At 39.6% G+C, this 15,694-nt stretch overlaps 1 protein-coding gene across 1 annotated transcript; it reads right to left on the bottom strand.

Annotated features, from left to right (window-relative positions):
- Window positions 1-4,035: 4,035 nt before the first annotated feature.
- Window positions 4,036-4,638, bottom strand: LOC149244419 (uncharacterized). The gene has a single exon (XM_089371537.1). It carries the CDS (start codon window positions 4,636-4,638, stop codon window positions 4,036-4,038), a length of 603 nt encoding a protein of 200 aa, XP_089227663.1.
- Window positions 4,639-15,694: the final 11,056 nt, after the last annotated feature.

Raw genomic sequence — 15,694 nt, 5'->3', positions numbered from 1 at the left:
CACACTAGCTCTAGCCCCTTCTTTACTAACTTCTCCATCAAATTCCATGTTCCAGAAGCCATCATCCCCATGTTTATGTTTTGATTTTGTTTCCTGCCATTCACCTTCTTTCTCTTCTAATATACGGAACCTGTTTTTACTTTCTTCCTCCAAACAAAAATTATTATACAATATGAAAGTATCCATATCAGAATGAACTGAATAAATAGGATGGTTATTAGGCCCTTTCTTGCCACTTACCATGTATTTCATCAAGGTGTCTCTGTAAAATGTCCTTGGCTATCCAAAAGTAGAAATAATGGCATATGACATATCCATCTATAAAGTACCTTTCAATTTTGCAGCCCATGACCTTGATAAAAGCATATCAAAATTTGGAGAAATATAAACAACAAATATATCCATCATTAGGATTTTTTTTTTGGAATTTGAGTGAGAGATACAACCAAATCCTTGATTAAACCCAAACATTTCACTTTACTTTTTTTTCCACCGGAAAAATCGTAGTCTTTCATTATATGGTGAAAAATTACATATAGTATATGTTGTTCAGCATATGTGGATTGCACCCATGTATCTATAATATCTACAAACCATTCCTGTACATGTCTGTGTCAAAATCAAAAAGTCATCACGCAGGATGATGCTGTAATGGTATTCTATATAAAAACATATTTGCACCTCGCAGGATGTTGATCATAAATAAAACTAAATTATCTACATCATCATATATACTCGATAGTTCTTCAAAAATTCAGTGACCATCCACCTGATGGTAGATTTGATCTATATAAGGCCTGTGGAAGTACTGGTACTGAGAGGTACCCCTCTGTTCTTGGATTATCCATTGTCCTCCTGGCAGGTGTGTGGCTTCCTTGGATAATCCGTCGGCACTGTGGTTATGCTCCCTGTAGATATGACGAACAAGAATGGTATTAAATTGAGATTTGAGATGCATAACTTCATCCAGAATATTTAAGAGTGTGTGCACGTGACATCTAGTTTTCATATTGATCCAATTTATGATAATATTTGAGTCCCCATATATCTGTAAGTCTATGCATTCATGATTTAAAGCAAAATGCATAAGATGATGAAGAGTTATGAGTTCTACAAAATTGTTTGTTCCTACGCCTAAGCCCATCTTGACTTTGTAATAATGCTGATCTGATAGATATAGAATGAAGCCCCCCCCACATCCATGTTGTTGAGCAGCTCCATTGAAAAATTCCCATGGTGAAGAGTGGTCTATGGGGCCGGGGGTAATTGGTCTGCGAGAACGAGGAGGAGTATATTCAAGTAATTCATGATATGCTGCTATTTTGGCAATAATGGATTGCTGGCGAATCGAGCCATTTTCGAAGATCAATTTGTTCCTTGCCAGCCAAATTTCCCAGCAAATGATGAGAGGAAGACATGTGAGGTTAGTTCCAGCATGTGCTCGGTTCCAGACATCCCATGCTGCTGTGATGTTTTCACCCTCCCATGCTCCCGTGAACCTAATTTCCTCAGCCACGTCCTTCCATATTTGTTTTGTGGTTTTGCAGGTAAGGAAAAGATGAATGGTCGATTCAGATTGCTGTTTGCAGAGTATGCACCAGGTGGGACCATACACAGATCTGTGCATAAGCGAGTCCCCAGTAGGGACCTTATTTCGGAGAATGCACCAGAAAAAGAGTTTGGTCCGGGGTGGAGTCTTTAATTTCCAGATGAGCTTCCACCAACTCTGAGTGATTTCTGGTTGTTTGTTATTAATCAGACACAGGTAACCTTCCTTGGGGGAGTAGTATCCAGATTCGGCCTTGTTCCACATGAGCTCATCTGGGCCTTCCTTGATGCGGATGTGGGATTCACTCAAAGCGCTTGTGTAATCCTCCCAATTGTGGTGCCAGATAGGAGGCAAATTTAACTGCGCTGCCGATTTCCATGCTTGTGTGTAAATGGATGAATTCTCATGGTCTGCAATATGAGCTATTACTTTAATGTTCTGTTGATCGAGTAATCGAATAAGCTCACGAGGGAGGTAACATCTCCCTCCTCCACCTGTCCATGGATCCATTCCAATGCGAGCCCTGGTTCCATCATTGATTCTCCAAGTAAGATGACTATGAATGAGGGGGAGCGAGTACAATAGAGCTTTCCACACCGATGAGATGCATGTTCTGTTCTAGCCAGGCAGTCGGATCCAATCCATGACTTGTAAGGGATAGATGTATTTATGGTATGAGATAGACGTCCAGAGATTTTTCTTGGTAAGTAATGTCCATCCCATTTTCGTAGCCAAAGCATGTGCAAAGGATGATAGATCTTTAAGACCCCATCCTCCCCACTTTTTAGGCATGGCAATATTATCCCATCTAATCCATGCAAAAACTCGCTTATCCAGTCTCCCATTCCAGAGATATCTGCGACAAATTTTCTTGATTCAGGCTAGTATACCTCTAGGAATCAGGCTAAAGCCATCTAGAATACAAGTGTGGCCTCCAAGACTAATTTAATGAGCACCAGCCTTCCTGCTCTGGATAGAAAGTGATGGCTCCAGTGTGAGATCCTCTTCTCAAATTTGGAGATTAGCCAAGTCAAATCCGCTATCTTGTGTCCCAAAGGCTTGATCCAAAAACCCAAATATTTGAACTCCTAATCCAGAGGTTGAGGGTTATATGGGAAATGATGCAAGGCAAGATTGGACTCTTGTGTAGAAGTGTAAGCCTCGGAAATAGTTGATTTTGTGTGGTTTTCCGACATACCAGTGGATCTGTAAAAAGAGGCAAGGATCTTATCAAGAGTGATCGAATCTCGTATACTTCTATCCAAGAAGATGAGGAAATCATCCACAAACAGGAGATGCATCAGGTAACACTAATAAGTAATCTTCAAACCTGACAATCTACCATTCTGCTTTTCATGATAGATGAGTCTGCTTAGACATTCCATAACAAGCAGAAAGAGGAGCGGTGAGAGTGGGCAGCCTTGCCTGAGACCCCTTTCAGCATGGAAAAAAGGAGAGGCAGAGCCATTAATGAGCAGACTATAGGAGGGGGTTGATATGCAAGCCATTATCCAATTGGTAAATGAGAGGGGGAAGCCTAGGTGGATAAGCAGCATTTTGATATAAGTCCAGTCCACTCTATCAAAGGCCTTGGCCAGGTCAATTTTGAGGATGATACCTTTTAGTCTGCGGGCACGGATGGAATGAATGGCTTCTTGAGCAGTGCCAATAGCTTCATGAATCTGGCGGTCTTCAAGGAAAGCAAATTGTTCAGGGAGGATATGCTGAGAAAGGATAGGCCTGATACGATTAGCAATGATTTTGGAGATAATCTTATAAAGGCAATTGCAGAGGGAAATGGGCCAAAAATCATCAAAGGAGGTAGGGGAATCAGTTTTAGGGATGAGGGCGATGAAGGTAGAGTTGATAGCATTGTACAATCTACCAGATGATCGACATTCCTCCACTACCTGAAGATCCAAGGCCAATAGATCATAAAAAGCCAAATAGAATTCTATAGTCCACCCGTCAGGACCCGGGCTTTTATCCTTTTTGAACCACTTTAATACCCCCTCAAGTTCCTCCAGAGTGACAGGTGAAGTCAAATCATTTTCTTCTTCCTCCCCTACAAAGCGAGGGAAGAGTCCAACCACTTGTATGATATCTGCTAGATTGGCCTCATGGGGAGATCTAAACAAATTTCGAAAGTGGGAGGTGCCTAGTCTAGAGAGTTTTTGAAAATTGTCAGCTTGCTCTCCATCAGGAAGGGGCATTTTCCAAATCGTGTTTGTAGTCTTCCTTCCCTTGGAAAAATTTTGGTAAAATTTGGTGTTTTCATCTCCTGCCTTTAACCAAATGGCCCTGCTCTTCAGTCTCCATGATTCTTCCCTTTCCTTGAGAATCTTGTCTTTCTGCTCCTAAAGCTCAATCAGCTTATTCTTCTCTTCTGCTGAGGTAAAGCCAAGATTCTTTTCATCCACCAACAATTCCAACTCTGCTTCAATGGCCAAAATCTATTGATCATCCTTGGCCTTCTTCGCCTTTTCCTAGGCCATGGTTAGTTGTTTTAGCTGAGAAAGGTTGTGGCAAAATCCCTCCGCCACTGTTCTGTGGTGAGATATAGGGTGGGATACCCAAAAGGCCTTGACTAGTCTTGTATATTCCTCATCTTGGAGCCAGACATGATTGAATCTGCAAGGTGCCTTTGGCTTTGCATCTGGTCCAAGAATCTCTAGGTAAATAGGAGAATGATAAGATTTCCCCCCTGTCCCCACCCATTGTCTGTATCTAGTCAATCTCTGAAGCAGGGGGATTTTGTTCAGGAATCTATCAAGTCTTCTAGCCAGGGCTGCATCCCCTACTCTCCGGTTCCTCCAGGTAGGCATAGGCTTGTTCATGGGGATGTCAACAAGATGGTGCTGGTCCAGAATGTCCTTAAAGAAATCAAACAAGGGGTCAACTTGGGCTTGTGATCCCCAAGATTCCCCATATCCCATGGAGAAATTAAGATCGCCCCCTATGATAATCTGATTCATAGATGTTGAGTTTAATCCAAGAAAATACTGCCAGAATTCCTCTCTCCTCTGGCATGGGCCATATACATTGATTATCCTCAAGGTCTCCCCTAGCTCAGCCGAGAAGAAATCCATGCCTATAAAGCCCACTCCTCCCCAGGTGGAAGATGCATTTATGGTAGGATGGTAATTAGGGTTTGCTCAATAGAATCTGCATTGCCCAAAGTCTCTTGCAGCATAATGATATCAGTTGGTTCATTCTCAATCAACCTCCGCATGGCTAGTTTTTTGGAGGTACTAGCCAGACCTCTACAGTTAAAGGAGAGGCATTTCATGGTGGAACCCCCTCTGGGGTTTGCAATGCTCTAAGAACCCCTTCCATGGTGGATTGTTTGCCCGATGCAACCTCAGCACCAGCTTTCTGTATGGCCTTTGTCAGGTAAGATTTACGTCCGTGGGAAGATTGAGCAGGGGGTCCAGGATAGGCCAGCCCCAGCCTAGATTGCGGGTGAGGACCTGATATGAGCTTGGAATGAAGGTTGTAGGAGTGAGGCAATACCGGGAGGGAAGAGGCCGAAACCCCTGTTGAGGATGGAATCGGATGGATAGTAGGGGAGGAGGGGGCAATGATGGGCGGGGGATGGAAATCGCACAAGTAATAGCAGGAGCTAGAGGTGCATTTACATCCAATGGTGAAACAACAGAAAGTGATAATGAAGATGAGTGAGAGGTTAGAGGAGAGGAAGGAGAAGTACCCGATTTCTGCACCATCTTCGCAGCAGCAGCAGCTCTTGCCCGAGTCATAGGGGGTGAGGGCAGCTTGATGGCTTCTTCTGCATCCTTTGAGGATTCACCCAAGTTGAATAGCTTTGGAACCGGAGTGCTGATTCGCGATGTTGACACAGGAGCTCGAGATGCCGACACAGGTGCTTTTCCTTTTAGAGACGATGGAGAGCCAAGGGAATCAGCTGGTTTCGCGAGTAGAGGACATTCCTTGAATATGTGCCCTACCTTATGACACCTTCTACAGCAGAAAGGAACAACCTCGTAATCCAAGATCTGAATTCTGGTGTAATGCCTCCATTTCAGGGTGATCTTCTCTTCCAGACCCTCCCTTGTGTCCAAGTGAACCAGGATTCTTGCCAGCGCACGGTTTTTTGTCTGAACATAGGTCTTATCATATTCTAGATATGTCCCAAGGGCATTTCCAATCCTAATAAACACCGCTTCAGACCAGAATTGCAAAGGAAGACCTGGTAATCACACCCAGATAGGTCCTGCTCCAATTTGCTCCCGTTTTGGATCAAATAGCGGTGACCAACGCTTGAGGAGCACTGGTGCCATCTCTATGTGCCAGTATTTGGAAAGAATCAAATCAGTATAGTCAGCCTTTGAAAAGTGTAGGGCAAACCAACCCCGACCCAGGCTCTGTACCTCTGGGAGCTCCTGAAGAATGCTGCCCTAGATCTCTTTTACCCAATTTGTGAGCCTGGTTACTGAGTAAGCCCTTCCTCTCACAAGTCCAACAAGTACTCTGTTGGCCTTGTCCACCACCTCGCCCATTGGTATGTATTCACCAAATGTGATGGTAAGGTACTTTGCAGATGTCTTCTTGCACTTGACCTTTCTCTTCCCTGTTCTTGGTGCTGATGGGTGTTCCGTCAATGGATTTGAGCCCACATCCTTCAGGGGAGTCGCCACTTTTGTTTTTATGACTGGAGAGTCGAAACAACTCGATGGGAGGGTATTAGGGTTTGCAGAAACCGGAGGGGGTGAGCTCTGGGGGGGCGTCGGGTTATGGAGGGGGAGCAGATCGAAAGTAGGTGAGGGAGGCGAAATGGCAGTGAGGAGATCGAGCATGCCAGGGGAGAGCGGGGGGTAATCAAGACCCGAGGTTTCTAGAGAGAGAGATCCAAAGCGCAGTGGTGAGGCTGAGGATCTCGGAAGCGCAACAATCGGCGTAGTGTCCGGGTGAGGAGGAGCAGATATGTTAATGCTAGGGTTAGGGCTTCGACTGCCAAAAATGGTTTGTCCCTCGAATGGATCCTGGGAATAATCAAGGGCCTCCTCTTCAATATCCATCGCTTCCATTAACAGAAACCACCACCAAAACCGCCAAGAGATAGTTGACCGTGCGCACAGTAAACGGATGTCAATAGGTCGTTGTGGTAGGGTAACAACTATCGCATATGCCCGAATAATTGCAATTAATTTAAGTTCTGTCTCTGTGCAGGTGTAGGGATGTGTGCGTGCCACCTGCCCGCTTGCGGCCACGTTAGAGCCCATAACATCTTTGCCTAAAACTCCCCAAACATTTCACTTTACTTGAATCAAAGGAAAAGAGATCTTTATATGTTCATGTTATTTATAAACCAAGTTTCTCCATGGTAACCTTTGGCATTAGGTTATGTGATGCACCTGAATCTAACATTGCATTATGTAGAATCAAATCATGCACATTCAATCTAACATAGAAATGTGGGACATCTCCATCTTCATAATCTCCTTCAACTTTTGGACCAAATAGAAGTTCAGGATGATCATCATTCAAATTAACAATATCTTAAACATCTCTTATCTTTAGTGCTTTGAAAGTCTAACTCTTTTATGTCCCATTCTTGATCTGTTCATTAAATGGAATAGACATTTTGATTTTAGATATTTCATTTTCTAAATTGAAAGAAGATTGACCTTTCTCTACCTCTTTGATGGTTGTGTCTTTCTTTTTAGGAATCTCTTTTGGAGGATCAAATTTCTTTTGGCTGGAAGTAGGTGCATCAGCTTGGCCTTTCTTTGGAGGATTTATTGGAACCTTTTTGTTTCTCAAGTTATATTATCTTTGTACTTCCATGATTGCATTTTGGTACCCATTCTTGTAATCTTTTGATTCCATATGCATGATATCTTCCTGTGGTTGAAAGAACAAGTCTTGTTCTTATTTTGTCAGAAAATATTGTGTCCTCTTATTCACCAAAATAATGTATCTAATCTTGATCTTCTACTGTTTCTTCATCTTCTGCAAAATTCTCTTGGAAAGGAGGCCTGATTTGTTGTTGTTGATCTCCCTGATTTCTTTGTTCTCATTGTTTTATTTGAACTTGAGGCCTCCAAAAATTTGGATTTCTTACTTGAGGAGGTGTCTGTTGTTCTCTACCAACAAATTTGTTATCTAAAGTCAATATTTCCACCAAATTTTCCATTGTTTTCACCATGACATCCAACTTGCTATCTAATGAAGATTAAGCCTCCTCTTTAACTCCTTTTTTTCCAACTTTCATTTTGGCCTTTTTGTTCAACATATTTGCTTCCACTCCAACAACATTTTTCTGAATATCCTCCAAAGTGGATGGATTCCTTTCTCTAAGCTAATAGGAAAGCTCAACATCAAATCCATCTGGGTAATGAAGAAAATCCAACCCTAGAGGGGGTTTGATTTCAACCGGTATTGAATTGTACACCTTATTAAATCTTACTAAAAATCCCGAACTAATTCTCCCAGACCTCGCTTTAGGTTGTCATGCTCAGCTAATATCTACAGAGGGTTCTTATTTACTTCCCATATAGCAATGAAACTTTGCTCAAGCTGTTGGAAATTGGTAATTCTCCCAGCTAGTAGGCTTCTATACTATCTTTTGACCTCTCCCAAAAAACTCTGAGAAACAATTCTCAATTTAGCATCCTCATGGTCTACCTCTTCTAGGTATATGAAAGCATTCAACTTATCAAGGTGTTTTTGTGCTGTAATAACTCCTGTACCATTGAACTAGGGCAAGCATTCACCATAATTTAGTTGAAAATCATTTAATGGACCTTGTGGATTTAAGGGAGCATAGCGAGAATCCATGACTGTGTGAGATAAACTGCACTAATGTTTGGGGTTCAAGATTAGGATGAGGGAGGTAAGGAGTTTGTTGTTTGAACAATTGATGAGGAAGGAGGAGTAAAAACAATAGAAACAATAGGAGCAAAACATAATGGAATATTCAATGGAGCAAAATATATTGGGACTAAAATTGTTGGAATAGAATGTTGAAATCTAGAGGGCTTAGAAGAAACTTCTTACAACTGATACACAAGATGTTCTAGTTTATGAAATTGTGTCCAAATATCCCCGTTTGCTTATGATAAACTCTATTTCTAAAAAGGAATATGGGATTTCAACTTAGCCTAATCAAATATTGTTTATGTTAGGCTATTTTATGATTTAGATTTGATGAATTTTGTTCAAATTTCAAATCAAACTGAACCTCATTGACTGATTTTAGTCTTTCAAGGAGGGGCAAGGATCTTTCTATGAAACTGGTGTCTGTTTGTTTTGCAGGCTTCTTCTTCCAAAATAATTTTTCTGGAATGGTCAAGACCTTAGGTGGATTCCTATAGAAAATGATTACAGCTGGTTCTAGAATCACTAACCATTGGGTACATATTTAGCCTATCAGTCTCTAGCTCGTTTTCACCCTCAAGAACCAATTTGTCTCTAATAGAATATTTTTCCAAGGAATTTTTCAACTCTCGTTTCCCTGAAAATGACCCCACTATGTTAGCACTTCGTAATTCCTCTAGTATGAGGAGAGGAACCCAAAGTTAACCAAAAATGCTTCCAGCTTCACATAGGTCTCTCTCTACATGAATATTTAGTCACTTAGGTCTTAGGCTAGGTATTGAGATCAGAGAGGAATAGGTTTAACAATTTTATGGCAAGGAAGAGGGAAAATCCATTGGGCATGGAGTCATATGGAGTTAATTATTTTCAGTGATATGATGGGGAGATTGAGGAAACCTTAGACAGGGGCAAGGTAGGCAATAATTATGGTGTTTTTTGTCAAATGTTTTTGTATAGATCGTGAGCAGAGAAGTAGTTAAAATAGTGACAACTAAAGCATCTAACCGAGGATGAATTCTATATGTCACAATGGAAGAAAAACATAAAATGTTAAGTAAGCTATAACAGAGCACTTATTAGTGAATTATAAAATAAATTCATGCTTAACTAAACATGAAGACATAAAAAACTCAAGCATGATTACAACAAGATAGAAATTCACATACACAGGATAAAACATCATCATAAGCAATTTACACATGAATCATTGTAAAGGTCGAGTTAAGCCTTCATCATTCATAGAAACTTTAATAAATATATACAATGCACAGTGTCTTATTTCTCTAACCCTAACCAAACATTTATTAATCGAAAATACATCGTATATACATCAAAGAGAATTAGTTCCTTCATTTAGGAACCAAATTCCCCAAAAAGATTTTAGTTTCTCCCAATAGCAGCAAAATAGAACTAATGTCTAGAAACAAGGAAGCTGTTTTGACCAAAAGAATCTTAACCAAATTATATTAGATGCCTGCACAAAGATGGAGCTTGAACATCCAATGTACTTCAAGACATTTGTCATGACCAAAAAAATTGGTTTGATGAAGCTTAGACTCGAAATGCAAAGTCAAATCATTCACTGTGTGGAAGGGCATTGCAGGCGTTGCACTACTCCCTTCTTCAACAGAAACGCAGTAATAGAAGCGCAATGAGTTGATGGTTTGTCTACTTCTGATCATTTTCTGATCCTCTGAATGAGTCATGCATCTGAAAAATTACCTGAACATAATCAAATACCCTTTGAAAAGCCTCTTTTCATACTGCAAACCCTCCATCCTTCATAAACATCCCTACAGTAAAAGCGCATCAAAATTTTACCTTTAAAATTCTGACTAATGTTGAGGTCTTCGAGCATGGAAAACAACTAGTTGATGGCGTTGACAGTCTTGTAAGCCTTTCGAGATTCAAACTTTAGCTGCTTTGGCTAATAGATCAAGCTTTCCTCTTTTGTTTTCTTGTATTTCCTGCAATTCCTCCTGCAACTATTGTTCAAAAACTCCTAGCTCTTTCTTCAAGGTGAGATATTGTCTGCAAATATTCTTGAGTTGTCTATGCAAGGGAAGATTTTTCTTCAGCATATACTTGGCCTCATACAATATTGGCTTACACAAGTTCAAATGATCATGTATTGATCTCATTTTGAGCTTTCTTCAATTGCTTCCTTAGCATATGGAAAGTATGTTTCCCTTCATCCATCTTATCCGTCTTCTCTCTTCATGAACTGACTCTTCCTTCTTTAGCTACAACTTTCTTGCTGAAGACCTAGTTACAAGAATACTTACTGATGAAGCCTCTAACTCTTGAATGTTCTTTGTTACTACCTTCTCTTTAGCTTTGGACTTAGTGATAGATGAATTTGTCTTCATCACTGGTTCTATTTCACTAATATTAGGTGTCTTTTCTAAAACAACCTTCTTCAACTCCCTATTGTCATATTGTAGTTGGGAAATGGCTAAGTGAACATTTTTCAACTATTCTTGTAGTTCTAAGATCTCTTTGTCCTTGTCATATGAAAAAACATCCTCTGGTATGGTATCTAGAAATTCAATTGAATGTTCAAGTGTTTTCTCCATGGGAAATATTTTCATAACAGCTCTTGTGAGTGGCTTCTTAGGAACCTCCACCACCTCAGGAGAAAAATGAAGTTTCTTACCATTTTTCTTTTATGATGGGTCAAATTAAATTTATGGCCTTTTCATTGAGCTTTCCATTGGTGATTGCACATCCCTTGCCTCAAATGAAGGTGTATCATTTTCACTATGGGGGCTAGTTGGAAACCCAACTGTCAACATGGATGAATCTATGAATTCCTGCCATGTCTAATTTTTCTTTTTCAATTCTTCCACCACTAACAATTTATTTAGAGAGAAATTAAGGAGACTCGACTCTACTTGAATTTTCTTACCTTGAATTTTATCTGCAATTTACTAATGCTTCTGAACAAATAGAGAGGCAGATTCAAATGGCGTTTTCCTATGAAATGCATCAATATTTTCCTTCACAAATGAAATATCTTTGGATGACCTTAAGAAGTTTGTTGTAGGGTTCTAGGAAATATTTTCTTAACACATTATCTTCATATTCCTTGTTTTTGTATTTTGGCTTTGAAGCACTATTCTCCTTGTAGATGAATATTTGTAGCAGCTGAAACAGTGACATATGACACTAAAAAACTCAACTCTCTAATCTTAAAATCTACCCTGGTGAAATTCAAAGCAAACTATTTGGTCATTTGAACACTATAACCTTGTATCTTCTCACAAAACTTGATGCAACGAGTCTATTTAAAAGAAACCCTAATTGTTGGATCTGAGTTAATCAAGGCCAGATCTTGAGGATCAAACCTAACTATGTCTCTGCCTTTACGTTTCTTCCTATCCGGAGTTGTCATGAATCACAATGAAGGTAAATTCTAGGGTTTTAAAATGCGATTACAGTGTTTGACAACTTGCATAGCAAGGAAGCGCAACAACTGTAACAATTATGGAATTAGGGTTTTATATGAGTGCTCGTTTTGTTATTTTCATCTTGTTTTCTTATTTTTTTATGCCTTTTCTTTCATTTTTGTTTAATAATACTTTGCATGAAAGGTGATCCTATTTGGCTCAAAACATAATGTGGAAAATCTTTAAAAGGGAAATTGTGATGATGAACAACTCTTGGCTAATCTGTTACCCTCTTCTCTTTTTGGGTTTACATATCCTTAAAGTAAATGGTGTCTAGACGGAAAATATGATTCATACTAGATGGAAAATGTTGGTCGAACTATAAATCTCGTATCTATTCTAGTATCCTTATTCATTAACTTGGTGTTGGAATTACTCGGAAGTTTACATGCTAATCCAATCAAGTAGAGAAGGGAAAGGGTAAAAGCAATAGCGAGCATATCGATACAGGAGGTGTATACTCATGTCTCTGAAGGGACAACTTATCCTACTCTCAATAAGTCAGGATCCCTTTTCTGCCTTAGTAAATAAATAAGTTCCCAATCATAGTGTTGTAAATAAAATAAATAAAGGGTGGAAGAAGAGAAAAGCTTCCTGTGCAGAGAGGTGAAGCAAATAACTTTGTCAAAGTACTGTCCAAGCTAGCTAGAAACAAAGCAATTCTTGTGTTCCTGTAGTGACTTTGTAAGGGTACATTCTAGGCCTACTAGCAGTAGAGCAACACTAGAGATTAACTAAGACTTTGATTATCTTAAACTCACAATTACATATTAACCTTCTCCTAGATCGAAACAATTGCGACATGGCAAGTTTGTTGATGGGTTTCATTGAGAAAAGGAATGGAGGAGACTATATCTATAAAAAATTCAAATGGGGAAGCTAAGGCAATGCACACAATGAATCTATACTTCTTGAAATACTAAGACCTTTCAATTAAATATAAGACCTAAGAAAAGAAGTTGGAGTTCTACTAGCGTGTCGCCAAGTGTTGTCGTTGCGATAAACACCCTCTAAATTTTTTCTTACACTTGAATTTTGGAGCCTACTTGTGATCCTAGGATGCATTAGTCCTTGATTGTTCTCATTTACTTCATTTTCATTCATTCCTTCTCTGAGATGCTGAGTGTCAAATTCAATTTCTCACACATGCTCAGACCTTGAAGAATTCACAAATGCACTTCTTTCTATGCAAGCTTAGATATGCATTGTGTAGCTCATGAAGGTAAGGATTACACAATCTCTATTGAAAATGACAATGGAATAAATAAGGACAATCTATTGATCAACCCATGTTGATAGTCAATGCGCACTCTCCATTTACAGTCTTCCTTACTTTGATTGCAATAGTAGTTCTATTTCAGCGAGTTCTCTCAATTTTTGCTTTGGCGCACCTTTTCTTTCACAATTTTCACTTTCAATTTCACGATTGTCATTTTTTCTTGCTTTCACTTTAAGAAGAAATTTGTTTCATGTTATATTCACTCTGGCAGGTGTCACTTTCACTTTATTTTCAAGTGTCGTTGTGTTGCGGCCTCAGAATTCTGCTGCCAAAACATGGGGGATAACCACCTGATCCGGACCTTAATACAACTCCTTTTCTGTTTAAAGTGGTCGCTCCGACTGGGAATAATGGGACCAGTTTCCCATTGTGGGTTTTAAGATGAGAGTGGCTGGTTTATGAGTGCCTTGCAATAGAATAATGATAATCTAGGTGATCTATTATACAATGCAATTCCTCTAACTAACTTATTCTAATATAAACTCGGGTGTTCTTGTGTGATATGTGATCTAAAAGGATATCTATTTAGAATGTGATAATAAATATTGAACACAACTAAAAAGAGATGATAACGTAAAAGATAATTCCTTTGAATAAATAGTTAGTCAAAGGAATTTATAAAATATATCAAATATATGATGAGTTATATATGAAAATCACAACTTCAGCTAGGCATCATACAAAGGTGCAATTAACGCTTAATAGAAATAATAAATCTCACATATAATCCATGAAATAAATGTTTTTCCACTAACGAAATGTAAACAGAATCAATCATACACGATAATAGTACCATAAGTGTGAATTCATGCTCATTTAACAAATGACATAGACCAACTTCTTTCTTGAAATCAAATTGTCTCCCAAGAATACAAAAGTGTGTGAACAAAGGAAAGTAGTCTAATATCTAAAAGAAACGATCATGTTCCATCATTTCACCAAAGCATTCACAAACTTACAATAGTGCATTCTTTGCAAATGTTTTTGATAAAATTCTGGACCCTTCTCTAAATGCATGAGAAGGGTATAAATATTACTCTAACTAAAAGTGCAAAAATAGATAATACAAAATTTGAGGAGGTTTCAAACAACCTTCCTCCTAACCAGGTAACTGGCTCCAAAAATAAACAGAGCCTAAATAAATGAAACTAGGAGGATGACTTGTTGTCCACCAGCTTGTCCTTTAAGTTGCAAATATTGGTCATTGGTTGAATTTGAGGAGGTGGCTTGAAATGCGTCTTGAGTTGTCTGGTGAAGATTGCATCGGTGAGCGGTGGCAATATCCTTTGAGTCGTGTGAAGGGAACAATTGAGAGTCATGATTTAGCTATGTGGCTTAACCAGATAGTACCAATACAACTCCCAATTGGTCGTAGTCAGTTTCACAATTGCCTCTCATTGAATCCCTGCCTTCTCTTGCCAGCCTTTATATAGAGCAGTTAAATCAGGCATTTCTTTCGTATTGCCTTCCTTGATGAGATTGGTGGTGAACAGGATGTGGTTCACTGCTTTGACGATGTTCTTTGTTACTCCTGTTTCCCTTGCGACTGCTAGTTTAGCCTGTTTGATTCTGGCATCCCAATCTGTAAAGAGAATGTCCTTATGAGTTTCTTCAATCTCGGGTAGATTGGCCTTCTTTCCATATTTTTGTTTCCTGCCACTCAATGAACTCAAACCTTCTGGTGTTTAAATCATTAAACTTTTTTCTCTGGTCGATTGCCTTATCTGTTAGTTGGTCACTAGTAGTCAGATAAGGAGTAATATGTGACATCTTTGGTAGAAATACTCTTGTTGTCTCACCAAAAGGGAATTTAATTCCAAGGACTCTTTGATGAACTCCTTAGTAGTGGGAACGTCCTTGTATCTTTCCATGGATTGTTGCAATTCTTGGAGTTGTATGTTTTTGGCCGATATATCGGCCTCATGGTTAATTTTCAAGACCTCCATGTCTTGCTGCAATTGCTTTAGTTTCTCCACTGCATGTCTCTTTGTGTTTGCTTTCTCTGTCTCGAGTTCTTGTTTGAGCTGCGTGATTCTCTCCTATTTTTCCCTTGGCAGAGTAGAGACCTTAGTTGCTTTTTCCATCTTGGCCGATGCATATGTTCCCATGAACTGTGATAGTCTAGTCAAGTTCTCGGCCAGACTGAAAGGAATGTCTTGCGAGACCATGTCCATGGGCTCGTTTCCAGGTGGGAATTCAGGTGCATCTACCCTTCTCCTTTTCCTCTGCCTTCTAACGACAACCTTGTGGAGAGGGCTATAGAACACATCAAGTGGAGGTATTTCCGTCACTCTAAGAACAATCTCAGATGTGGGTAGAGCAGGGATAATTTCAGTATACTGGGACGTTGTTGCTTGTTCCTCCGTAAGTGTAGATGTTTGTCGACCGACTTGGGCTCTGTATCCTTTTAAACATCTGGAGGAGTTTTGAATTCCTCTATTTCATGGGCATTTGAGGCTTTGGGAGTGCTTTGCAATTTTTGATTAAATTAATCCCACTCCTGCTCCAAACTACCGCCTTTGGTCTCTGAACTGATTTTTGTAGCTAGGGTGATCATCACTTGCTTCTTAGTCGACTTTC

Source organism: Pinus tabuliformis, chromosome 8 (assembly GCF_031772625.1).
Source record: "Pinus tabuliformis cultivar Carrire ecotype Pingquan chromosome 8, CPIR1, whole genome shotgun sequence".
Taxonomy (NCBI): domain Eukaryota; kingdom Viridiplantae; phylum Streptophyta; class Pinopsida; order Pinales; family Pinaceae; genus Pinus; species Pinus tabuliformis.
The sequence above is the reverse complement of the archived record's forward strand: the minus strand, read 5'-3'. Positions and strand labels throughout refer to the sequence as shown.

What these genes read in the sequence shown, in the direction of transcription:
- LOC149244419 (XM_089371537.1), bottom strand. Translation starts at nt 4,638, where the DNA reads ATGGATTTCTTCTCGGCTGAGCTAGGGGAGACCTTGAGGATAATCAAT.